The sequence below is a fragment of the Megalops cyprinoides genome, chromosome 15, assembly GCF_013368585.1.
Source record: "Megalops cyprinoides isolate fMegCyp1 chromosome 15, fMegCyp1.pri, whole genome shotgun sequence".
Taxonomy (NCBI): Eukaryota; Metazoa; Chordata; class Actinopteri; order Elopiformes; family Megalopidae; genus Megalops; species Megalops cyprinoides.
Genome location: NC_050597.1, coordinates 1,470,990 through 1,497,127, shown reverse-complemented (window position 1 = coordinate 1,497,127; position 26,138 = coordinate 1,470,990). Strand labels below are relative to the sequence as shown.

The 26,138-nt window shown below is 44.1% G+C and overlaps 1 protein-coding gene across 2 annotated transcripts in view; it reads left to right on the top strand.

The window, feature by feature from the left end:
- LOC118789975 (carbohydrate sulfotransferase 15-like) overlaps positions 1-26,138 on the top strand; it is a 44,068-nt gene that overhangs the window by 5,578 nt on the left and 12,352 nt on the right. The window contains exons 2-4 of one of the 2 annotated variants that reach the window (XM_036546749.1): positions 16,334-16,400; positions 20,284-20,869; positions 23,241-23,580. In XM_036546749.1, the coding sequence (XP_036402642.1) occupies positions 20,438-20,869; positions 23,241-23,580 (772 nt within the window). In that variant the 5' untranslated portion in view covers positions 16,334-16,400; positions 20,284-20,437. The remainder of the gene's footprint in view (positions 1-16,333; positions 16,401-20,283; positions 20,870-23,240; positions 23,581-26,138) is intronic. The other variant, XM_036546750.1, reaches the window with a different exon arrangement.

The following is a 26,138-nucleotide window of genomic DNA, read 5'->3' as shown; positions in this document are numbered from 1 at the left end:
AAAAATGTTTTAGTTGAACGTGATTTGCAGGTGTGTTTATAAAATCATAACTCATCACTATTGGAAATACAAATAAATTGAAGATACTTTATGAATAAAGTTGCACATGTTTGGAAAGCTATCCACACAGCAAATATTCTCTTTCTCAGATGAAATCATATTGAATTACAAACAAAGCTACTTGCATCGTTAGCTGTAAATACATTTTTACATCCTCAAAGAAGAAATATGTAGCAAGTGCGTCACTATTTTTTTTTGGATAAAAAAAAATGTACAAAATCTTGGGAATGGCTAGAATTCCCCAGAATGGGTCTACATCAGCCACTGGCACATTGCAGGGGAAATGTTCCAGGTTTGCTTGTTCTGTCTCTTCCTTATTAAGATGTGCACATTGTTTTCCATCAAGGTCCATTTCCACTGCTAGACAAATGTTTACAGCGGCATTCAAAAAGCTCCCCAAAGCAAATCTGAGGAGGTCACGGTTAAATTGTGTTCTGTTTGTCTTTGCCATGACTGTGCTTTAACCATTTTGACACCAGCACAGAAAATGTCAGATATCCCTGCTTTTGAGTGTGATGGGTGTGAGCACGTCCTGGTGCTGAGCTTGGAAAGGTCATGTGTCACTCTTTGAAATGGTTCATTTAAAAAGGACCTTGTCTGACTGAAAGAACAAGTGTAAGTAAACAAGGCCTTTGCCTGTTCAGAGAAAAACCTCCCCCTGTGTAAGAGTATTCACACTGGTGAGACACTACATCTTTAGTCCGAGTTATTCAAATGATATTTGTGGTAGCTTCTGTGGACCCTGTGTTTGCCTCAGCTCCTGCTGAATCTTTCACTTCAGTCTGTAAATAAGTTCTTATCAGAGTAAAGCCTCACATGGATAATATACTGAAGACATTATCAAAGCCAGCTGCACATGTGCTGCATCTGTGTTCCACAGACACATGTAGAGGCCGTTTAAAATGCCATTTTTTTAAAACAGTTTTGGCTTTTCTAAAAAGGACCCGTGTCCCTGCACATGCTTACCTGCACATGTACACTCACAGCACACGTGTTCATGCATCTCCAAAAAAAAAAAAGTCAGACATACTGTCCTGTGTAAGGTCCTCTCTAACATTTCATCCCCTGTGGGTTTCTTACTCATCTTTAAAAGTGACGAAACACATTTTCCAGTGATAGTCATCCATTGGGTTTCCTGTTGATGTTTCCCCTCACTTCCTGTTTGCCAACAGCTTCACTGCGGTGGGCCCTGATAGCGGCAGTGATAGGTAGATGCCTTTTGGATGAGTAGGTCCGGCACGCTCGTGTTGTGTAGGTCCAGGACACTTGCACTGTCTACCCTGTAAAGCACTTCTAAGACTGGGGGCTTCTGGGGCCAAGAGGCCTTTCCATCATAGTGTCTGGAGTCATGATCGTCTGAACAAATGCGTTTGTTTAGCATTAATCTGAGTGTTCTGTAATGATTGTAGAATTTGCACTGCATGCCATGAGCCTGACTGCATCAGACCACACAGTTGCCAGAGTTACAGGGGTTTTTCCAGAACACAATTTCTCAACAGTTTCGTCTTGACCTTTTGAACAGGACTTGGAGGGTAGTGGGAGGTGGGGGCCCGTCAGTGTCCTGAGACTGCCCTGGTGTTGTGGAGCTTGGATTTTTGGAATGGTAATCTTCCAGCCCTCTAATGAGGACACGGTATTCTCCACTCCGTGTAAGACACATCTTCCTGCTCCCGTCACGTCTCAAAGTGCCCCGAGCACAGACAGCAGTGAGAGTTTATTTGCCAAAGCTTTGCTGCCAGCGTATTGTCCTGTTTTCATGTCTCTAAAATTAAAATAGAATAATAATAAAGTGTTACAAAACAAAGACAGCAGTCCTGCAATGCAGCTCAAACCCTGGGGGAAAGGTCTGTGCGCCAGGCAGCACGCTGTACTCAGTCAGGTAGAAATGCTAGCAGAAATAACACATTCAGTCATAATGACCACGGGTGGATCAGCCGCAATGAGTCCTATCTTTGAGTAATAGAGTTTGGCACTTTTCTTACTCTGACTGTAATTTTCTTGTATTTTATTGCTTGCCAGACTCCTGATGTCAAGAAACTTGCTCACTTTAATTGATGAATTAGAATTTTAGGTCTGTTTTTTTTTTCCAGAACTGTCCTGAACTGACCAAAAAAAAAAAAAAAAAAAAAAAAAAAAACACCACGCACACACACACACACACGCGCACACACCGGACGCTCCTGCATTGTGTTTTCAATGCTTGCAGTTCAGCTTCAGATTTATGTTCCTCAGTGGATCTGTGATAGCGCTGCGCTGAGAGCAGTGCCTATTAAACCTGATAAACCTTCCAAACTGAATGGGTGCAGTGCTGCAAGAGCTTATGCGCCACCACAAAGCTTTGTTCTGTACTTGTGACAGGGGAGTTTCAGATCCTGCAAACCCAAAGCCTGACAGCACCTGGCAGTTTCACCCTCGTTGCCTGCGGAGCTGTGAGGGAGGGCGTGGGGAGGCTGATTGATGGCTTCTCTGATGAAGTTTTGTCATTAATTTATCCCCCGATGTGGGCGCTGTAGCTCCGGGTGGAGTGACTCATGTGGATTATTACTCCCACATCTCCACCCTCAAAGACCAGCTCCTTCCAGGCTCCAGGTCCTGCTAGGTCCTGCTCCACCCCTCAGCTCCAGGCTCGGCTCTCCTCTCTTCTCCTCCTCTCCCCTCCACCCCTGTGCTCCAGCCATTGATCCTCGTGATTGATGAGCTGCAAGTGATCAAGCAGAGAGACTCTGTGCAATCAATGGAGCTCCGCTCACAAGTAGTAATCTGACATGACTGTAATTTAATCCCTCTAAATGCATTTTAACACAGTCCGGTGCATCTGAACCCATCAGTATTGTGGGAGATATAAAAATTTGCATGAAACCATCTTTAGGACTCTGATAAATCGTTTTTGTGTTTTTGTTCACATTGTTGTGCAGGCATTATCCCGGTTGTCCTAGTGAGTATGCTTGCTGGCACACATCTTGTCTTTCGGAGCATGCAGCAGTCTCAAGATATATGCTGTCACTATCATTCTGTCTTGGGAAAAGCATTAAATTGCATTTTATTAAGCTCTTCCGAGATGCTTCTGACAGAGCTTAAAATACAAATCTGCAAGAATTAAAAATGCAGCATGTGGCTAAAGTCAAATGCACCATCAGATATCGCAGATGGAAGTCAAATTGTCATCATTGTTAAGGTGTGAGATTATCGTCAGGTCCTGTTCTCCCCATCCTGAAGCCCAGGGGTCTCAAGGTCAGTGCAGTGGCAGCTGTAGAGGGGGTGGGGTGAGTGATATCAGGGCTGAGCCTGAGATTTTCCCCAATGTGTGACTCCCACAGCCAGCCTGTGAAGGTTGAAGGGCTCTGAATGGGTCTTTACCCTCCGACATGGTAGGACATGCTTTTCTAGACGCCCGTTTCCATTAGAGCTACCCTCTGTGGGCTCTGTGTGCGCTTGCTTGGGGTAGCTGTGAAGGCGTGGCAGTGCCGTCATTCAGAAACGGGTGGGTGTTGGGAAGGGGGCGCGCAGCAGAAACGGATGTCCCTGTGGACCTCTCAGAGGGACGAGATCTGCAGGGTATTAGCCCATCTCTGGTGATTTATCTCCCGGAGCAGGGGAGGGTGTGCAGCAGGGGTCTGGCTGCGGCTGGGAGAGGCGAGGCTGGTCTAGAGAGGCTCAGAGGTGTGATAAGCCTGGAGACCACCATCATCTTTACCTCATTGCGGGATTGGGTTTTATTCTTACCCATCAGCCCTGAAGGCCACCCAGTCCCACTGACCCCTCTGGCTGCTTCATCTCTAAGCAAAAGAAAAAATAAATTTATTAAAAATAAGGTTGATGTCAAGCAGAGGGCTTAAATGCTTTTGAGGCAATTTTGTCAGTGTTTGTGTTGCCAAATGTCGAATCTGCCTTTTTAATTAATGGGCTGTTGAACTAACGGACACTTGTGCTGAGGGCTTGACACTGAAAACATGCAGATTATTTCAACTGTAGTCCTAAACAGCATGGAGAATGTTTGACCTTTGCGGGGGACTTGCAGATCTTGGAGGAACACAGCGGCCATGACAGGAATTTAACAAACAAAGCCTGTTAAAAGGCAGGGGGGTGGAGGAATGACTAGTAATGTGAGAACTACACTCTGAAGTGGAGGTGAATTACAGCGAGGTTTTGTCTTTACAATCCAACCGCAACTCAAAAGTGGAGGAAGAAAATGTCTTATTTAAATTTGAATATCTGTAGCTCTCCCTCCAAATCACTCTGAACACTCAGCGGTGAGTGGGCTGGTATGTACGCCTCAGTCCCCTTTGGGTTGTAACAGCGTTGGAAGACAACGCCTCTGACCGTACTGTAGGTGACTGTTACACTCAGCCATATGATTGCCATGTTCTCGCAGTCTTCAGTTTAAACAATTTCATTTATGGTGGGAGAAGTGAGCCTTTGATAATGATTAAATGCCTTCATTTTGGATTCACTGGAAGGGATGTGGAAGGTGTGCTGTGTCTCTCTCTCTCTCTCACACACACACACACACACACACACACACACACAAACACACACAGTGTCAGTTTGAACGCACCATGCAATACCCTGGCACTGATAGTCCTTTTGCAGGAAATTTCAGGGTCAAAGCAGGGGGAATCCCCATTCAGGATGAAATATGTATGTGCAGTTCTGTATGAGCCCCCCAGCACGCGGCGGGTAGCAGTCGCAGTGGAAGTCCTCTGAGGTCAGCAGGGAGAGTCGCGCTCCACAGCATCTGTGTGTTAGATGTCCCCCGGCGAGCTGTCCCCCGGGCGATCTGTCCGCCGGGCGAGCTGTCCCCCGGGCGATCTGTCCCCCGGGCGATCTGTCCCCCGGCGAGCTGTCCCCCGGGCGAGCGGTCCGCCGGGCGAGCGGTCTGCCGGGCGAGCTGTCCTGGCCTGACCCCGCCCAGGTCTGCTGGTCGCACATCAGCAGATGTTGCTGTCCCAGTGGCCTTTTCACCCCTGCCTGCTCCTCTTAAAGGAGAAACTGAAACCCACTGGCGTTCCTGTCTTCCGCCCCATTCTGCCCTGAGCCAGCGTGTGCTGGGGCGGTTGCTGTGTGGCTGGGGGTGGTTCCTGTGTGCCGGGGGCGATTGCCGTGTGGCTGGGGGCGGTTGCCGTGTGGGCGGGGGCGGTTGCCGTGTACCGATTATCTCTGTGATTTACGGTTGTGGAAAGAGAGCTGGCTGCAGTTGTTCATCACTTCATGTGAAAGCTGCTCCACGCCTCCGTGAGGCTGGGGATTGCTGGGGCACCGTCAGCCTCTCCTTTGACTACATCTTTGCATCAGATCGATCTTTGTGTGCATTCATATGCAGCAGGTCGCCAGGTTGTAGCATCGCTTCTGCATCTCTCCTCTCAACAAAAAGCAGACCATGCCCACACTCCCTGTTACTGCAGAAAAGGGCTGAGGGAACAACTGTGGCTTTGGAATTCCTCAGAGGAGGGGTTCATGTGTGGAGTCGTGTGTGGACTCATTTTTAACAGGAATGAAAAGTAATTTAAATTGATGTTCTTTGTGTATCAGATGCCAGTATCTAGAGCAACTATCCATTATGTTTTATGTTTCTCTTTTAATTCATGTTAAGTGCCTAGCTAAAGTGTGCAGTACCACTTCCATTCTCAAGAGCACGTTCAGGACTCTCAAGGTGTTCTCCCCTGTTTCTGGCAGGATGTTCTGTCCATTCTGAGATTTGAAAGTTTGACAGAGAGCAGGATCTGTGTTCTCACGGAGAGAGAGCTGGCTTGCATGGCTTTGTATGGCTGGGATTATTTATTTGTGTAATGAATATAAATCCAGATTGAATTCAAACACTGAAGACAAATGTGCTGTTGCTCTCATAACTTTGGCTTCTTCCTCTGTTTGTCTTGGCTTTGTCTTAACACCCTCTTAACAGATTGTATAAACTCAACATGTCACAACAGGGAAAAGCTTGGTCAAGCAAAATTTTAATGCTATTGACATATTCTGTTCATTGGCATTACGAGAACCCACATTGGTGGAATACTGTAGCTTAGCATAAAGTTTTAAAAAAGTTTTATTAATGAGGAATCTGTACATCTATGTTGTATTGATTCCTTATGAATTGCTCTCAAACAGCTTGAAGAAAGATCATGTGACTTGCAGTACTGTAACATCGTTACACAGTTACAGGCAGTCAAGCTCATTGTATTTCGCTTGCACCGTTCCGTTCATTTCAGTGCAAAGCGTTGGTTTAGGTGACACGTTGCACAGTTATTGGAACCCAGGTTCCTCGACTGCATTCTCTTACATAACAGGTGAAGTTAAGTAAGACAGGGTAGGCACTGATAACACAGTAAGGTCCAGCAGGGGCCTTTCAAATGCACTGTTTAAATACCTCAAGTGGTGTTCAGTCCCTTATCCCTGACTAACATAATCACAATCATAGAATTATATATTCAACCATCAGAAGATGGATTTAAAAGCTGTGTGAATATGACTCTCATTGTGTTGTTTTGTGGCCCAGTATGGCCAGAATTTTAAATGACTAAATGATGCAATGAAAGGATGAACAATCTGCTGCTTTTATGTTCGAGATAAATGAATTGATTTGACTATCCGAAACTCACCTTTCATATGGCAGCATAAGTGATTGCTCTGACAGTGAGCACGTTCTGTCAGTAGGATATCATGCACACACTTGACTGTATAATACCATCTGATTGAACATCTTCCTCCATGCGCTCATGGCTTTCGGTATGATCCCTCCGTTTTTTTCTCATTATGGTTTCACATCAGATGAGACATGGTTATTAGGATAAAGATTAAGCCGTGTTTGACTTTGGCTAATTGAAGTGCCATGCTCCAGAGCATCTCTCTGCCGTCTGCTCTGTGCAGTGTTTCTACACTGTCCCTCCCTATCCTCCCCCTGTCCCTCAGCTGCTCCATCTCCGACAGGAAGTCACGAAGCCCCGCTGCTCGCTAATCAATTATAATATTTCACACATTTTTGGCATTCATGGGTCACCGAGTACCCACCTTCCTGTGACAAATGTGTCCGTCTGTGGAGAGCGTGGCTGATCTGGAGTGAGCTGCCGGAGTAAACCCCAGCGGGCCTCTGACTCTCCTCCGGGAGAATCTCTCAGAGATAAGTATAACGCGCGAAAGCGGACGAGCCAGACACCAACACATCACTTATGCAGAATGGAAGCGTAGTCTTCCTCTGCTAAGCCTTTGGCTTGCACAACCCGATATTTGAACTGTATTTTTTAGGCTCTGGTGATCTCTCATGTCCTCTGAAGACAGGCTATAGGGACAAGTATAAAATTAAGATGAGCTGTAATATCCTGCAATTAAAACTTTCTATAAAATTCACTCCAGCATTTCAATGCACATCTTGACTGCAATTATTTAATGGAATTCAGAAATGAAATCTAATTACTTATGAATAAATCAGATGCCCAGTTTTAAACTTTCAATGGTAGAAAATATTCACATTTCTAGCCAGGATTTAATAAAAATATATTTGGAAGTTCAGTAAAGCTTTGTACCATACCAGGTTGTACTTATACCTCCTTGACACATTGTGACCTCCTGTTTGGTTCCTATGAAATTTTACGGATGTCTTGTTACCCAGCTTTGTGAAACTCTTTGTGGAAGAATATAAAAGATCTTTGCCATGACCCACCTCAAAAAAATCAAACTTGTTAAGCAGCGTTTCTTTCCTCCAAATCAATAAACTCAACACTTCTGTCTACTGGGTTCAGAACTAATGAGGATTTTGTTTCAATTCACCCACATCCAGCCTTTGCCTGAGTACAAATCATTGAAGTAGCGATGTTAGAAGTAAGATCCTGCTTCCTGTTCTGTTTGTGCCTGCTGAATGGGATTTGTGGTTGTGGGTATGGACTTGTGTGGTGAGGGGGTAAATTAAAGGAGACAAAGCAGCATGCTCCCTGCCCCTCAGCAGCTCTGGTGGTGGGGGGTGGGTGGGTGGGTGGGTGGGGGTGTGTGTGTGTGTGTGTGTGTGTGTGAGAGAGTGTGTGTGCGTTCTGTAGTCACCCTGTGCGGGAAGAACACAGCCTCTGTGATCTGCCTCCTCAACAGCACGCACTCCTTTGTCTGTGGTCGCAGGCGCCGTGTCCATCGACCCAGCTGTAGCTGCCCGGCTGCATGCCTCTGTTTTTGGCTCTGGCTCTGACTGTGGGTGGGCACTGTCCAGCACTGTTCAGCGTGTGTCAGAGGAGCGGGTGGCTGTGGGACTGCCATCATTAGCGGCTTTCTGATTCCCAGCAGCCAGCGGGTGACATTGTGGAGATAATGTGCGCGGCTCATGACACACACAGGCACCGCTGTGCGATCAGCCAAGCTCAGCTGAACCCAACTGTGAGACTGGAACACATGTTTGATTCACCAGCTTTCACCAGCTGTGGTGTTCAGCATTTCTGGTTAATATCTGACGATAAAGGTTCTCATTGACAATAAAAGGATCTCACTGGATGCTTACATTTACGGTACCAGTCAGAAGTTTGGACACACTTGATTAAGATAATGGTAATTTGATCATTTTGATGTCTTTACTATTATTCTATTTGTAAGTCGCTCTGGGTATCTGCTAAATGATGTAATGTAATGTAATGTAAAATGTGGAACATAGCAAAAATAAAAGAAAAAGTGTGTCCAGACTTTTGTCTGGTAGTGTATATAGGACAGATTTGATGTGTCCTTGGTTATCTTGGTCTTAATTCCTACTGTCATGTAGCCACTTGTGCTGAACATCTGAAACTAAGTGGGTCTGGAGGTGATTAGTGCTTGGATGGTGATTGTTTGGTGCTTGGAAAGTGATTAGTGCATGGATGGAAGACCAGGTGACTGTTGGAGGAGGTGATGGTGAGTCAAATAGGGATTCTCCTGTCTCTGTGCCAGGTAAAACCAAACCTGCGGGTGCAGGGATGACAGCTCAGTGCTTTTGGACAGGACCTCAAACTGAGGGGCAGACTCACTGTGTAGCAAAATTAAAGTGAACTTTACAAAGAGAGGCCAACCCTGCAACAGGCTTTTATAAGAGTAAATGCTGCTCAGCAGTTTTCACAAACAGTAAAATGGACAAATGTGTTTCTGTGTGAGGCCTTCAGCCAGTGCACTGTAATTATACAGGTCAGTGCAGGGATGCCAGATGTATTTGTGCTTCCAGTAGGAACTGCAGTACGTTCCTTTGCTAATAGCTCAAAGGTGGTCTCTATAGGACACCCAAGGGAAAGAGACAAATCCATTATACATTTACAACACAATGGAACTAGGAGTCATGCCACCACATTATGTGCAAATGGAACATATTCAGGAGTCTGTCAGTGCTGATGCACCACATTACACCTTTTCATTAAATGCATATACAGCGTTTTCAGGAAACAATCACATATCCCCATACAGGCTGTTGGGTGAAACTGTATAAAAGGTAATGCATACATTTAACTTTAAAAGGTTATCAAACTCTCCCCCTCAGGGACTATAGTCAACCTTTTAGGGCTCCTCCTAATTTCACCTTGGATACTACATCTGCAACAATCTCCCTGTGTGTACCAACTCATTTCAGTTGATCTGGTTAAATTAAAAAAAAAAAAAAAAAAAAAAAAAAAACCCAGACCTGAAGGTAAGCATCCTGAAGGGTTGCTTAGGATATGCCCATGTGAGATTTGCAGTTCTACAAGGACAATTAAAGTACCAATTACAGCACACTAGGACGAATGGTCCTTTACACATTGGTGCATTTTTCTGTTTATTTTTTACACTTAAAAAATGTCCCAGTTTTAGTAAAACATGACATCTTTTAAACCAAGCTGAAGTGCTGCGATTCCAAAATGCATGAGTTCACTAAAGCATTACCTGTTGTATTTTCAGTATGATTGAAGAGCTACCTGAGAATGAGCAGAGTGTTCCTGGGCACCTTGTGTCAGAGTTTTACCCCCTGCTCTCCTTTCCGGCCATATCTGAGTTTTATACAGGCTGTACGGGGCCACAGCCAGCGGTGATGCACGGCATGTCCTGAGGCATTGTGCAGGGAACAGCACGGCATGTTTGAGGAAGACTCATTAGTTATGGCTTTCCCCGGACTGGATTCGCATATAGCTTACACAAGGCAGATCAAATGGACTTCACTCCCACAGAGAGTAAATATACAATACAGAGAAGATGCAGGCTTTCTGCCCAAACTGTTCTGTACTGGAGTAACTGTGATTGACAACCTGAGATGCAGTTTGGATCATGCATTCACACTCTGCCTCTGAAACAACCTCTTCCGGTTTTCTTTTAGACTGAAGTTGAGCTTGTTTGTTGTCCAGGCTGGCATTGTTGTGGTGTAGAACAGAGTTTACTTAATGTTAGCACTCCACCTTAGTGGTGTCAAGACAGAATTAAGCAATTTCTTTTTAGACAAACTATTCACCAAAATCAAATTACAGTACTTATCTTAGACTTCCTCCCTTGCGCCCAGGATTCATGTTAATGATTATGATCTTTGAGATCTTTGGATCTACAGTCCAACCAAAATGGTTTAGTCTCTTTCTTTCTATGACTGATAATAACCAAACACCTTGCATTCAATAAAAATGCAGAGCTGAGCTTTGGAAACAATCCAAGTGTAAGCCTACGCCACAGACTGATTATTAATAAATGAAATTAATTCATAATTCATTACATTTCTTTGTACCAAACAGGGCAGGAGACTAGCCTGTAATGAGGCTGAAACAGGTTTTGCCTTGTTAATTCCCTCTTTTTGTCAATACTGCATTGAAAAACTCCATCACGGCAAATTTGGCTCTTCTCAAAGCTTTGTCCATTTCATAATTATTTGAAAGCTGCTGTCTGAAGTGACTACCAGTGCATAATGCTTAAAAGATATTGGACAAACTCACAAAATTCATTAATCTTTGGATAGATTTATGTATTCCTTCAAAAATAAGTTTAAAAAAATTCTCAGGTAAATGATTCATTTATCTGAAATATTAACAAAATGTGTTTCTATATTCTGTGAACTGGGTGTATGGATATGTGAACAACACAGTATGATGTGTTCTGTACTGGATTGTACTCTTGCTCCCTGCAGTCTGGTCTACAGAGCCAGAGGCTGGCTTGCCTGCCTCTATTATTGTAATTAATGATTTAATAATTAGCCTTTGCTTTCGCGCACTGAGGTGACAACATCAGAGGCAGTAACCTGGCTCAGACGGCTCTGCTCCAGGTGTCTGCCAAAGAAAAAAAGGATAATAATGATGAATAAACGATAAGATCAGAAAGTGCTGATCTGGTCTTCCTCCGCTCAAACTGACTTCATTTCCAAGGACAGGATGGGATTACTGGCCCCAGGCCAGTAGGAGGTGGCATGGTCCCGGGCCTGTAGCCTGCTGTTCAGGGCCAGGCTTTGCCTTTTGTCAAGGGTCTGAGGTCTGACTGCCTCTGTATGAAGGAGCAGAATGAGGATGATGAGGGTGAAAAGGTGCCTTCTGTGGCTGCTGGCTATGACTGAGGTGATGTACGAGATGCACAGATGGGCAAGAGGCAGGTCCAGTCCTAGATAAATATTGAACCTGGCTGGCAGGGTCAGTGAGATGTATGCAGCGTGGTGCAAGATGGAGTTCAAGGTCATGCTGGGTCCACAACAACGCAGGAGGTACCTACACAACAGCAAGACTTCCTCCTAAGGGAACGGAAGTATGTCACCCATTTTGGAATATTTTAGTTGGTACCATTTGTGCTGAAATTTTGTTGGGTGTGGTGTGTGGTGGTCACCTGGGTGTAGAGATTGATAACACCGGTGAAAAGTGTTTAAGGCTACAGGAAAAGAAACTGTTGCCCAGAGTGTGTGTTTGCAGTTTCCTCCAACCCCAGCTGGGCCTCTCATGCCTCACTCCACATCCTGCTACCACGCATACCGCTCATCCTGCACCAGCAGTGCTCACTCAGCGTCATTAGATGGATTTTAATTTCATTCTTTGAGGTCAGGAGCAGGCGGAGGGCACAGCTGGGTATCTGAGTTTTCGTTCGCCTCACAGCTCTGAGTGGAGATCGTAATCACTCGTCTTCAGGAGGCTGGCCGATCCCTCTATGGCACTCTCTGCCACCCGCATCACAGCCAACAGCCGCTGTGCGCAACCCTTCCCCCTTTCCGCTAACCCACGATGCTCTCGTCTCCTGTACTGCGCGTCACGGCGTTTACTCTAGAATGCTGACAGGGCGTGTTCCATTAGTGTAGACCACTCCATTTCCAGTTGCGTCATCACAACACAAAACCACTTCCTGTCTCGTGTGTTTAATCTATGGGCAACATCGTTCATAGCATGAGTGCAGGCGGGTGATGTTGGACTCACAGTGCTACTGTGCAATACCCCTGAACTGATCTGAGACTGGGCTACCTGGACATGCCCTCGGCAGGGCCTTCTCACTGCAGGTAAAGATTTTACATGGTCCTTCTTCGCACTGCGCCAGCTGGTTTCCATTTCACTCCTCCTACACTGTGTGCTGGCTGGCCTGCCTTTTTCAGGCTGTATTTCACGTCCTCCCTCTCTTTGTCTTTGAGAAAGAAGCTTAATCACATGAAATCTGCATTCCGTTTCATGCGATCCGACTCAAAGCTTTTCGATGCAACAAAACACAGCAGCACAGCATGACGTGGAAGTGGAACGTGGCTTTAGCAATGCTTTAGCATTTTCCGTTGCTCATTCACCATCTCATCTTCACATAAAAAAACAACATCAAGCAACACATTATTTTTATTTTTTTTTAATTTCCTTACATTTTGCTTGCCATCATGGGTTCTCTCGAGTTTTGCATTGATGATGTAATGCTTTACTGAAGCCGCTGAAAGCTTCTCAGAGTGCCGGCAGCTTTTGATCTTGTGCACTGGACTGGATCCTTTGCGCTCATTGGAGTTTCCCTGAAAGCTGTGGCCTACCTCTCACCCTGTGAGCCCTTACATACGGTGCTGAAACACTCACTGTGAGGTCAGCGGGGCCTGGGGAATGGCAGCTCAAAGACGTGTGTGAGGGGGGGATCACCCCGCGCCCCGCACGCTTCAGAGACCTCTCCACCAGCGTCCCCGGTGTGCTGGAACAAAGCATCTGCCTCAGAGCGTGAAAACGCTGCTGTGTACCAGCTCCCAGACGCGGCTGAGATCTCTCAATCAGCCCTGTCTGCTGGACGGCTCTATCCACAGGCCAGCCCAGCCATTCGCATGCTTCTGTTAGCCATTTCTTCTGATCTATACAGTGTTTATGTCCAGCTACACGTTTCAGGTGTCCACACTCCCCGAGGAGGCCGTGGCTTCGGATGCATGAGTCAAATGCTGGGAAGGACTTTTATTTTCATGGGGAGTTTTTGATGTTACTGAGCGTTTGCTTTGGCTTTATGGACTTGATCAAGGACATTTTCACATCACATTCCATTCTAACTCATCAAAGCAGCTTTTAATCTGTCTATTACTCCTTCACATAAATAGCCCGATCTTTAATCTTTCATGAGAACCAGAAGGGGAGAAATAAGGAAGAGAGAGCTGGCATCGTTTGTGATTTTCATTCTTGCTAAGGAAGGTGTGGAATAAATTGCGTGCTAGAGAGCATTTTAGTGAGTCATTGCACATGAAAGGAGTGAGCTGCTTTAATTTAAAAAAAAAAAAAAAAAAAAAAAAAAAAGTCAATAGGTCAGTCCCAGCATGCACATTTTGCATGTCTCACCAGCAGTGTAAAACAGTCAAGACCTGGTAGGATTGAGTTTATATTTCTGTGGTACCCTTTTGATAATAAGCGCTCTCATTTTAGCTTGTTAGCACATTGTTATTAATTTGAATTTACTTTATCAAATGCAATAGAACCTGAACAGACACGATTACTTCTCTGGCTATTATTTTTCCAGCTGTAGTTTCAGCTGTACCTCAGGAACTGAGAACTGTAACAGGGCGTTAGTGTTTCTTTGAAAGGGTGTAGATTACAGCTCTTTAGGTCAGACAGGTGATAAGCAGATGGCACCCCCATCCTATCGGGCAATTTGTTCAGTCATTAACTTTCCTGTGAACTGCTTAAATTATGTAATGTAAGATTTTTCCCCACGCATCACATTGGCTTATTGAATTGTATATTTCACCCAGGGACGTTTCTACCTATTGAAAGGATCCGGGGCTAAGTCAAGTTTGCCTGGGGCTTGTCCTTTTCTTGAAGGGAGATCGGCATCGGTAGGTTGGGGAGGTTATATCTACCTTTATAATAAATAAATATTATCACACCTTCATATGCTGCAAGTCAAGTTCCGCTCTGTTACACAGTCTGTCTGTTTTGCTATAAAAAACTCCTTTTTCAGGGTGAAAATATTCGGGGCTAGGTTTAAAATATTCGGGGTTATATCCCCGAATGATCGGACCTAACGACGCCACTGATTCCACCACATACTGTATACTACACAACATACTGTATTAGTATCCAACAGTTATAAAAGCTTTGACAGAGGATCATGCATGCCTAAAATGATGAATATCAAACCAGCAACCAAAATCTGAACGGCTGAATGATGTGAAACAGCTGTTCTGAAAATTGCACACTATTAATAACATAAACAGGTCCGCAAAAGCCATTGATTACAGCAACGGTGTCAAAAATCAATTCCTGGAATGCTGTGTGCATGCTCGTGTTTGTTCTGATCAATTTCACCAGCTTAATTGGACCAATATACGTTCACAGCTATGCATTTCCCAGAATAAACAGCAGTAAAATACATCTTGATTACAGAGCACAAACACAGTCTTCCACTGCGATCCATCATTTGTGGAACTCAAACAAATTTCAGACTGATTAAACTTAAGCACTTAAAAAGCCCAGGCTGAAGCAGTAATCACCACACACCATTAAACCTGTGAGTTGACTTAGAGACCTCAGAGAATTATCGCTGTTTTACATGTTGTTGAAGTCATTCTAAGGGGTAGGTTTGTGTTCGCAGGTGATAGTCTGGCTTGACTGGAATTTGTATAGGTATCTGGCTGTATGTGGTGGCCACCGGGGGGACCAGTCGGTGAACATCAGTACCGTGTATGAGGTCAGTGCTGCACAAAGTCAGTGGGATAATGGACGGGCCGAGTTAGGACACTGTGGTCAGCCTCTGATTATTGATCGGAAGGAGAGTGGGCGTTTCTCAGACTCCATTCCATTAGTGCATTCCAGGAAAAGAAACAGCATCAACTAATGCAACAGAGATAGGGCTGTGATAGGGTTCATTGTAGGATCAGCTACTTGTAGCAGCAGGGTTTTAGTCATTAGGAAAAGGCAACATTTACACAGCCTAAACCCATAGCCAGAATTACATGGTCAGAAAAGGCTATTAAGATAAGGGAGAGACTGTTGCGTGATGTCTGCTTTTCACTTACGCAAACATTCCTTTCAAATGCCGTTCCAACAGCAGCTAGAAATGAGAGGCAGTTTCTGAGCTTCTGTGTGTAGTGCCGGCGTGGATGAGGGCTTCAGCCGCTCTGGAGTGAGATCGATAGGTTTTGATGAGGAGATGGCTGTTGCAACACACGGCAATCGGACGGCGGCTGGGCGCGATGGTGAATGACAGGCCCTGAGGCGTCGGGCTGCTCTGATGAATCATTAAGACGCAGGCGGCCCTTCGCACACCCACAAAGCCATCCCCTGCCACCCCCTACCCCCCCCCGCACACTCACAAAGCCATCCCTCCCACACTCAATCCATATGCATCGTGCCTTTACATCACAGGTTTACTCATGTAACCTGAGGGGAAAATTTAAATCCATTATTATTGTCACAGTGATTGTGCTTTCCATGTATCTGCTCAGTGTACGGTTATGTTCCTCAAACTGTCTGTCTCTCAGACACCTGTTAGCATGTGTAGCTACTAGCTAGTGTGCAAGATGGCTGATTACGTTGTGGTCTACTTTTCATAAGAAAAAGTTCATAAACGCAAGTGTTGCTGGACTCCAAGAATGTTTTCCAGAGAAATGAAGCATGTTGTTTCACTGGAGGGTGTGAAAGGGAGGCTCTGTAGCCTGCATAAATCCATCCATCTTTCTGACTGTTCTCAGAACAGGTCCATGACAGAATGACCTTATTCGCCTGCCCTCCCATGAGCCTGATGCCAGTCTCTCTCTCTCTCTCTCGCCCTCTCTCTCTCTCTCTCTCTCTCTCGCCCTCTCTCTCTCTCTCTCTCTCTCTCTCTCTCTCGCCCTCTCTCTCTCTCTCTCTCTCGCCCTCTCTCTCTCTCTCTCTCTCGCCCTCTCTCTCTCTCTCGCCCTCTCCCTCTTTCTCTGTCTCTGCAGCATGGGGAGATCCAGTCACTGACTGTAGCCAGCAATGGAGGACCCAGACAGGCAGTAGCCACTGATGGTATGGAAAAACCCGTTCAAAAAAAGGGCTGTTCATCCATATGGCAGGCGGTTCCTTTTACATCACTGAGTTCCTTCAAACCCTGTCATAAACGGGACCATTATTAATAGAAACATTTTTCCTCAGGGTCAATATTACATGTGGGATTACCAATGATTTCCCCCCCCCCCACCCCCACCCCCCACACTGCATGCTAGATATGGGCTTGAGGAGAATATAAAACATCAGTAAATGGGCAAATGATGAGGGAGACAGTGCTGATCCTCCAAGGATAAAATAAATTTGAAAGCTCCCCCTCATGGGTTCATGGATTTAAAAACAACTCAAATACAGAAAACAAGACCACCGACAGGGGAAAAAAGCTTTTCCTTTTCATTTTTTCCCATGTTCACTTTTTCTGTGAAGCCTATTCTCACTCACACTGAACTCTGTTCTCACCCGTCTCCTCTCCAGCCTCTCTTTCTCATCCCGAGTGTTATGAGGACAGCAGGGCACATAGCTCACTTCACTACACCATTTTAGTTTGCTTTCCTACATGACGTCAACCTCAGCGTAACCTGAATGACCTCCAAGTTCTATTAAAATATAAAGATTTTGTGGGATTGAAAATGTGATAACTTCGAAATTCAATTAATGGTGGCATTTTTAATAAATGTTGTAATGGCAGATTCGTGATAAACCAGATAGTACTATCAGTAATGAACAATTCTTAAATTGCACTCAGTGACTGTTCTTGAAGAGCGGAAATAATCTCTTGAAGGACCATGGCTGATACATCTGCGATCCGATTTAAATTCAACGCCACATCCACTGGCTTTCTGTAGGGTCAACCTTATTCCAGTTCTGCAGAACTTCCATCATCTGAAAGCACGGAACCACTAATTTAACACAAACTAGCAAAAAATGACCATAGAGACCAGGTTTTGGTATCCATGAAAGGTTTGGAAAAAAAGCCACCACACCCACAAACTACATGACCACCTTTGTCAGGTGTCCTTTTTGTCTGACACTCATTACATCCCTCGCAGGGGCTCAGATTTCAAAGTTGTTAAATTTTCTCTTCAGGAAACGAGCCTTGAATCTGCATATGAATTATGTACAACCCAATCAAGTCACACGTCCAATAGCATGAAAATTTCATTTAATCATACTCCCTCAAAGACCTTGCCATCTTACATATTAAATACATGGCAATATAGTTAACAGTTTTGGTGTTTATAGTACAATCTTGATATTTAAAAAAAAATGCATACCTGCACTTGCCACCATAAAATTGTCTGTTATTGATACAATATCATGAAAATGACAAAATGTAATGTTTGGCTACCTCATTGTTGCAAGAACAGTTTTTTAGAGTATGAAAGGTTTGAAAAATAACAGAAAACTGAACATCTTTCTTGTGTCAGAAAAGATATGCCTGAGTCAGCCCTTGGAATCAAAAAAAAAAAAAAAAAAAAGGTTCGCAACGGCATATCATTCCACCGTTCTCGGTGCCTGTGTGTTTGCAGTTAAAGCTGATAACCTGTGCGTTTGTGCTAGGTTTTCTGCAGCATATATGAGGGAGGCTGTGTAGCTGTGTAGCTGATAGTGGGCTGTGTTTTGGCAGAGGGAGGGTTTCTAAGGCAATGCAGTCTCTCAGGACCTGCGAGTTCCTGCGAACCCGTTTCCACCGAGATAACCTTCTGTTCAAAGGCCTCCGTCTGTCTGAAGGACCATTAGAGAGACCCCCCTCCACTGAAAACTTGGCCCGACATTAGAAAATCTGAGACCCCAGCTGGAGGTAAATTGCATTGTGTGGGCTTTTTCCTGGTGCCCCCACGCCCTGAGATAAGTCCCGGCCAAGTGAGGTAACAGCCATGGAGGACCGCAAGTGACTCACTCCTGCTGCGGGAGCCATCAGCTTGTCCGGGCTGAGACTGAATGATATGGGCCCTGTTCTCAGCGGCGTGATGTTTAAACATCAGCACAACATTTTCATTGAACATTGATTTAGATTAAACAAAAGCATTCCGCTGATTGCGATCTGAAATGTAACGTCTTGCAGCTTTATTTAGAAAAGTCGATATCCATCGCAGCTTAAGTGATTGAAAGGAATGAGCTTGGCTTTTAGTGGAACTGCAGATTCTAAATTGTCTTAATCATTAAACATCAGTTCAGCGTTTTCATCCTGAAGTTTCCCATAGCCTTGGAGGCCGTTTTTTTTAAAAAACCAACAAATTATGTAACCCATAGCAGGGTTGACAGTGGAGGAATTAATTTGAAGTGTCCTGCTCGAGGGGTTAACAGCAGCATCACCTGGGATGTGAACCTGTGACCCTTTGGCTGTCATGCAAAAGGTACAGCTCTCTCTCAGTACACCACACGCTTCTGCAGTCTCCTCACCCCCAACACCTGATGCAGGTTCCTGACGGCCTACCCCGTCCAGCAGTGGCACAGAGCAGGAGTTGCCGTTACAAGCTGAAAGCATCCTCCCTTTGAACTGACTCCGAATTGGGATTCGCATACAGCTTTTGGAAAGGCTGGCTCAAGTCTTCTAATCAGGGATTAAGATTTGGAAAGGGGAGACATGGTCAATCACCATTAAGACAAAGCATAACTCACTTATGGTTGAACTATGAATCAACTCTCTGGTATGGACTATGGAACATGTGAATACTGTAATTATTGGGTGTACAATTATTGTTATAAAAATGAGAAACTCTGGACACCATAAATCCTCAGTCATTTCAAAATAGAGAGCATTCATTTTTCTTCTGTTAAAATTCATGTGCATTATTATTCAGAGAAATTCAGCTGTGGGCTTCAACCACGCCTAAGCATTAAAGAGAGGGAATTTTGGGGAAGTGTGAAATAATTTATTGACTTTACTATTTTGGCTCCGGGTATAGAAAAAGCCCGGAATGAAATAAGCGGACATAATTTGGATTGAGGTGGACGTGTGTAAGAAGGCAGTGGCAAGGCCAGACAGGAAGCCATTCTCGGCAAGTGCATCACCGAGAGCAGCTGCTTTCTTCCTGCTCCTAATCTCCCATGTCCTGGAGCCTTCCAGCCCTAATTCCAGTTTTCATTCGAATTGCTCCCAAATATGATGCAAGGTTCAGTTTCTGCAGCTGCAGCTGGCATCTCCTCTTTCAGATATCATGCTTTGGCAGCAAGTGACCGCTATTCACCCCATTTTGACTCAGTGTTAAGTTCATGTGCATAAATCAAGATGAATTCCCAGTGAAAACTCCCAGCAAGGAAAGAGGCTAAGAAATGCACATACTTGTTACAATTTGCAATGCAGTCTGTCTGTAATACTGAATCAATACTATAAATGAATAATCCTGAACCTTTCAAATGTGTTTTTCCAGCTTTGCTTAGGACAGATATGTTGACAAAAAAATATTGTTTAAACCTTCATTTGAAACTCTGCGTTTATGATTTATGATGATGCTTATAGGAATGAAATTCTTCTAGAGGGATGTGGTTCTTAAGAGGAGTGTACCATTTTTGTATTTGATTACAGACTTTATTTGAATACCCTTTTTACTTTACTGAATTAGAGATAAAATCTAAAATTTAAAAAAGAAAACCAAATCTGATGTGAAGCTTTTCCCCTTACCCGCCCCTATTAAAAACTAACCATCCAAACCAGTTCTCTCCAATTTTGCATTCTCTGTGTACATTACCATGTACTAAGGTTCCTTGATGTTAAGAAATTGACTGGTGAGCTTTAGTTTTTATTAGTTTTAAGTTTAAATCTCCTACTCGCCAAGATGCGAGCGCGTTTAGTATGACCTTCCCGGTGATGACAGGCTTTAGGCCTTCAGCTCATGGGTAAACAGATGTCAGCCACTTTCAGTCTGCAGCTCCTATGAGCTCATGCGTTTCTACTTCACAGGGGAGCCGCTGCAGTGGAGCCGGAGCCGAGTCAGTGTGCCTTCTGTAGAGATGAATACAGGAAGTGGAACTCTTCCCTACTCTGCCCACCACCCTGCCAGCATGACCCGAGTCCTTTGCCTGGTCTGAACCCACCCTGTGCCCCTGTTGGCAGCATGACCCTGATGGACTACAGGTACAGCCTGCTTAGCTCTGTGGTGGAGGACCACAGGAAAAGGCCTCTCCCCCTGGGAGATGCCCCCGTGGACTTGCTGGCTGTGCCGGAGGTGAAGAGGGATCACCTTTGGCACCGGGGCGTGACGGCCTGTTTCGGGAAGGCCAAGCTCTACAGCTTCCTCTTCCTGCTGACCATCATGTTCCTGATCACAGCCTCGTACGTACTGACAGAGGAGAAGAAGGGCCTCCTGCTGACGCCCTCTCCTTACCGGATCAGATCTATAGCCCAGCCGGGACCCTTCTCCTACAACCTGACCTCTGCCAAGGACTACGCCAACATTAAACTGGTGGTGAAGACCATAGTGTCCAAGGTGGATTTCAGCTCCAGACGGGTTCCAGAACTGAAGGACCTGGTGCACAACGAGCCACATGTGAGTATCACATGGACTCAAAAGGTGGAGATTTAGCTGGTTAATGTTGCAGTGATTCTGAAGCCATATTCAAAACCACTGGGCATCTTTCAAAGACTGGATATGTCCAGAGTGCAGGAAACACACAAAGGACTGAATCAAGACATTAGATTAGGGGATTCCAAACTTTCCAGGCCCACCACCCACTTAATCATTGACCACATTTACTGTGACCTACTCCTGAATAAAGTGTATCCTATTGTGTGATCACAGAAGGGAACATGTTCTTTCATACAGTATATCCCAAACATAGCTTGTACATTAATTAGTGCAGTACTTCATTTGTATGAACTGGATCCATCTGACTCTGCAAGTATTTGACAGAAACATAATCACAATACAACCTTTTACCATTTCATAGGACCTATGCAGAGGAAAAAGATAATCAGACTTTCAGATAGATTCATCTGGATTGGATAACAGCACATTGTGAGATGGGATTCACACAGACCTTCTCTATACCTCATGTAGGTGCATACAGACAGGCTGTTAATACACTTTAAAAAAAGGTTGCAGTAACACTTTAAGTTATTTCAGACTTTGGTCCCCTCAGCCATGTAATCATATCACTTCATTGAGCTCATGATGTGTCCTGATGGCCTTAAACCTGCAACAGACACAAAAATAACTGTCCAAGCAATGAACATTTATCATCACTCAGACTCTGTGAGGTTTGGTCACTGGATTTGCAGATATCACCCAAAAAACAGGAGTAAAGAATGTTTCTGTTTCGCATTCTGAGACCTGGTTTGTGGGAACAGGATGGCTTTATGATAGAATTCTCTCTCATGCAGGATGTGTTATTGGTAACCCACAACATTAAGTTACACCCTTGATGTCAGATCAACCCAAAGAGAGTGAGTCAGGGGTCAGGAGTTTTCCACCACACAAACCAGTCTGAGACAGTTTTCTGACCCAGCCAATCAGGGCTAAGGCAGGAAGGTGTGCTTTTCTCCAAACAACCAGATATTGCATCAGGCACATCTTACGTTAGAGCATTTCTATGGCAACTACTGAACTCATCTCGACCCAAATATTCAATACCTTATCTCTGTGGCTAGGCTTATGGGTGTGAATTATAATTAATAAGCAGGTTTGTTACTTTCCCAGTATTTTCGCTGTCTGGGTAAAGGGGCTTTAGACTTGTCTGCCAAGAGCCAGCCCTCAGAAAACATCTCATGCAGTTACAGATAAGTGATTTCAGAGCAATTAAACAGGCACACACTGCAGCATCAACAGTTATATATGTGGATGATTTCAGTACAACATATGCAACACTATACCTGGCCCAAACAAGTAGATCTTCCACAATGCTTTTACCAAAGTTTTCACTATTATTAAATCAAACCTGCAGCATGCATACTTTTGTCAGCATTACTCTGCAGAGAGTTAAGATACTGTATGTATTTGCTTTTTTTCCCCACTGAAACCATATCATTCAATGAAGCACTTTGACAACATGAAGTTCCAAGTGACGACAATGTCCTCAGAAAGTAGATGAATTCAAGATTTAATTTTAGTTATAGCAAACAGGTTGATACTGTAGATTGTATAAAAGCATTGTGTAAACTGTGACAAATTTGTACATGTTAGATTTAAAATCCATAAATGTAAATGAAGACTAACAGTCTTACATTGAGAACAATATATGCAATAAAGGGTGCTGTAATTTTCATAGCAGTGGTGTGAGAAGTGGGAAATTTGTCTGAGCTGTATATACAAACAGGCCACCCTCATGGTGTGAAGTGAATGTGGCTTTATGGAAACTGACAGATGCCGTTACAGGCCCCTGTTCTGTCCCTGAACAGCCAGTGCTGTTAACCTTCACACCTCTACAAAGAAGGCACGAAGCCCGCTGAACTCATTACACAGGAGGTCCTCTCAATCACGCTCTCAGATCCAACACTCACAGAAGCTGCAGCTACGCTTATGAGCTGAACGTGGCATCTCCAAAAAATTAAATCAGATTTATTTTCACCAGAACCTTTAAACACTTCAGTATCAGACTGATTATCTGTGGTCAGCACTGTGGAAAGGATGTATTTAGTGTAGTTTTAGCAGGAGTTTGGGAATGCTTTCTCTTTTGTTGGTAATTGTAGTTGTAGTAAACAAGCTTTAGTCTTCTAGAATTTAGGAAAATTCTGTTCTATTCACGCTGTCGCCTGTGTGTGCTTTAATATGAGCTGTATACTAAATTCTGTTGCTTTTAGGATATTGACGGAACAATGTGATAAGTGCATTTAGTAACCAATGGACATGCATAATGTTGAACAGTTAACTGGAAGTGTGATGTCATTTTTGCTGGTCTGTAACACACTCGTTCACTCTGCAGATGTTTTCGGTCATACCCCAAAAATTCCTCCCCCACATTAAGAACCCGTGCTGGTACGAGGAGCACTCTGGGAATATAACCGCAGACCCTTACAGGAAGAACCTGTATGCCCTATATTCGCGGCGTTTCCGAACCGTGTGCGACTACCTGAGGAAGGCCTTCAGGGAGCACCTGTATTACCGAGGGGGGCGGTGCTACCGTCTACGCTGCCTGCCTTACTTCTACATCATTGGTCAGCCAAAGTGTGGCACCACAGACCTGTACGACAGGCTCAAGCTGCATCCTGACGTCAGGTTCACCACCATGAAAGAACCACACTGGTGGACAAGGAAGCGGTTTGGTGAGTGAAATTCTCCGCCCTGTTAGTTTATATCACGTCCTTATCAAAAGCCAATGCTTTCAAGAGAAGTGATAAACACACACTACACTATGAGCTAATGGAGAGAAAGAACCAGTCACGTCAAAGCAATATTAGGGTAGCAGGTCACAAAAGGACAGCAATAGGACTGACTCTGAAATACACAGGTCTGCATTGTCTACATTTAAGTTTGAAACATATTCGGATATATGAAATTCTGTGTTGTCACTATAAGCTGGTCAGTCTGCTTTGCTCCAGTTTAACTTAATGCTTGTGTAATGTGTACATCTCTGTAATCAACCCACAATCCTACAAGTGCAAGTCATGGGTAGTCCGATATGAAACAGATGGGTGTTGGAGGTAAATGCCTTCCGGAGATGTGAGCTAGTTTATCCCCATTGAGCGATCCCAGGGCAGCAGTGAGTGGACGAGAGACACAGAAGGATCCAGGCTCACTGGGGAAGCTTGTCCCCTGTAGGCTGGCAGCTCCAGGTCTCAGTGGCCCTCTTCTTTCAGCTCCTTCCTGCTGCACCATTCCTTTCAGGTGTGGCTCACTGTGAAACTGAAAAAAATGACAGTGACTAAAAATTAAGAAACTGAAGGAAAAAAAAACATTTTTTATTGCCCTTGATGTCCAGGGTGTGGATTTTCTGTTGTTTGTATATGTTACTTGCACAGGGTTTCCTGAATCTAGGCGATTCACTGTGTGAAGAAATTACCCCCAGGTTACATTCAGCTTAATGACAGTTCATTTGCAGTGAAGCAAATGAAATGTACTCTGCTGATGTGCACCCAAATCACACAATCTATACCGCAGCTGCACTGACTTGAATTGAAGTTTTTGATTTCAGTGTCATGGGTTGTTGCTGAAGCAAGTGCTTGGAAAATTACACTGAGCATTGCCTCTCCCCCACCATGTTATCAGTGCCACCCTCTCAGCCGCTCCAGGACCTCGCAGGTCTGCGGATTTGTGTGGAATGTTTCCACTTGACACGGTGGTGTGTTTGAGCTGGATAGCGGTCGTGTGTGGAGGCTTGTTTTTGTTCATTTTTAAACGTAGAGGGGAGGAAATGTGTGCAAAGCTGTAGCGCTATCATTCCATCTGACAGACAGCATGTATCCTTTTCTTAGCATTACTCTGCAGAAAGAATCGGTTAAGATACAATATATTGATTTGTGTTTTTTTCCCACTAAAACCTTATCATTCATTTAAGCACTTTGATAACGTGAAGTTTCAAGTGGCTACAATTTCCTCAGCGAGAAGATTAACTCAAGATTTAATTTGACTGACAGCGAGCTTAAGCTTTTGCAGTATCCTACAATGCTGATAAAAAGCTCTTCATCTTTCCTCTCAGGTGCAGAACCAGTAGTTTCAAATTGTGAAAATAACTTTTTTGTGCGTCGCATAACAGCACATTGTAAAACAAGAGCCAATTAAATCTGGCTTCAGTTTCAAAGAGGTTCAATTAGAAGGGTTTTTGAAAACAAATTTTCTGAAGATCTTGCCCACATATTAAGGATTGCTCAATAACCTTTTCTCTGTTCAATTGCTTTTATAACCTCCAGCAACTCAACTGCCTGATTTAAACAAGTGTTGTCATGACTGTGGGAGCGATTACCCTAATTTGGAGCCTCTTGTCGAGCACTTTTTCCCCCTCACAGAGCGTTTTTAATTGAATTATGTTTCAGCGCTGACTCAGAAAATTTAGTGTAGGTGTCAAATCACACTCTAATGGGACTCATAAACAGTTAGTGTGGATGACTAATTCCATCATCAGCACAGTTTCAGATGTTATGAAACATGGGATGTGTGCAAATTGCTGTGCGCCTCTCTGAAATCCTGTCGACTCTCAGAGAGAAGAATATACCGACTGACAATGGGAAAAGTATCTCATTATTATAATAAATCATTACCATTCAGTTTACATTATTAATGCCATCATAAACAGACAAAATGCTGAGCCACGATGGGCGTCATGGCTTGGTCTTGTCATGTTTAGTTCTTATTTTCTAATGTTAATACATACTGTAGGTACCATTTACAGAAACTCAGAGTCATAAGATAATGCAAAATATATCCATGTACTGCTCTTCAGCAAGGACATTTTTGACATCTAGTTTCTTAGGGGAAAAAGCAAACAATATGAGCGGTTATTCAGACACAGATAGATTTCAGTGTTACCACAAGGGAAGTGTACATTTTCCTTATTTTCACAATGTTCAGTTCAGTGGACAGTGAAATTAGTACTACATTTATGGAAGTCACAAAATTAACAATTGCTGAAATTTGTTATTCAGTGTTAATGATACATTACTCTCCTTCCAGGCTTTTCCCAATGTAACATCTGTGGTGCTGGTGAGTTGTAGGCCTGTGTTCCCTTCAGTACTGTAATATTAAACTTATTACTGAATGATTTTATACTACATAACCATAACAGGTGAAATCCCTCCTGCCCTGCCTAATCAGATAAGGGGGGGACTCAAACCCACCTTGTTTCCATTCCAAGTTCAGTTTTTGTGCTCAAGAGTTTGTTTTTCTT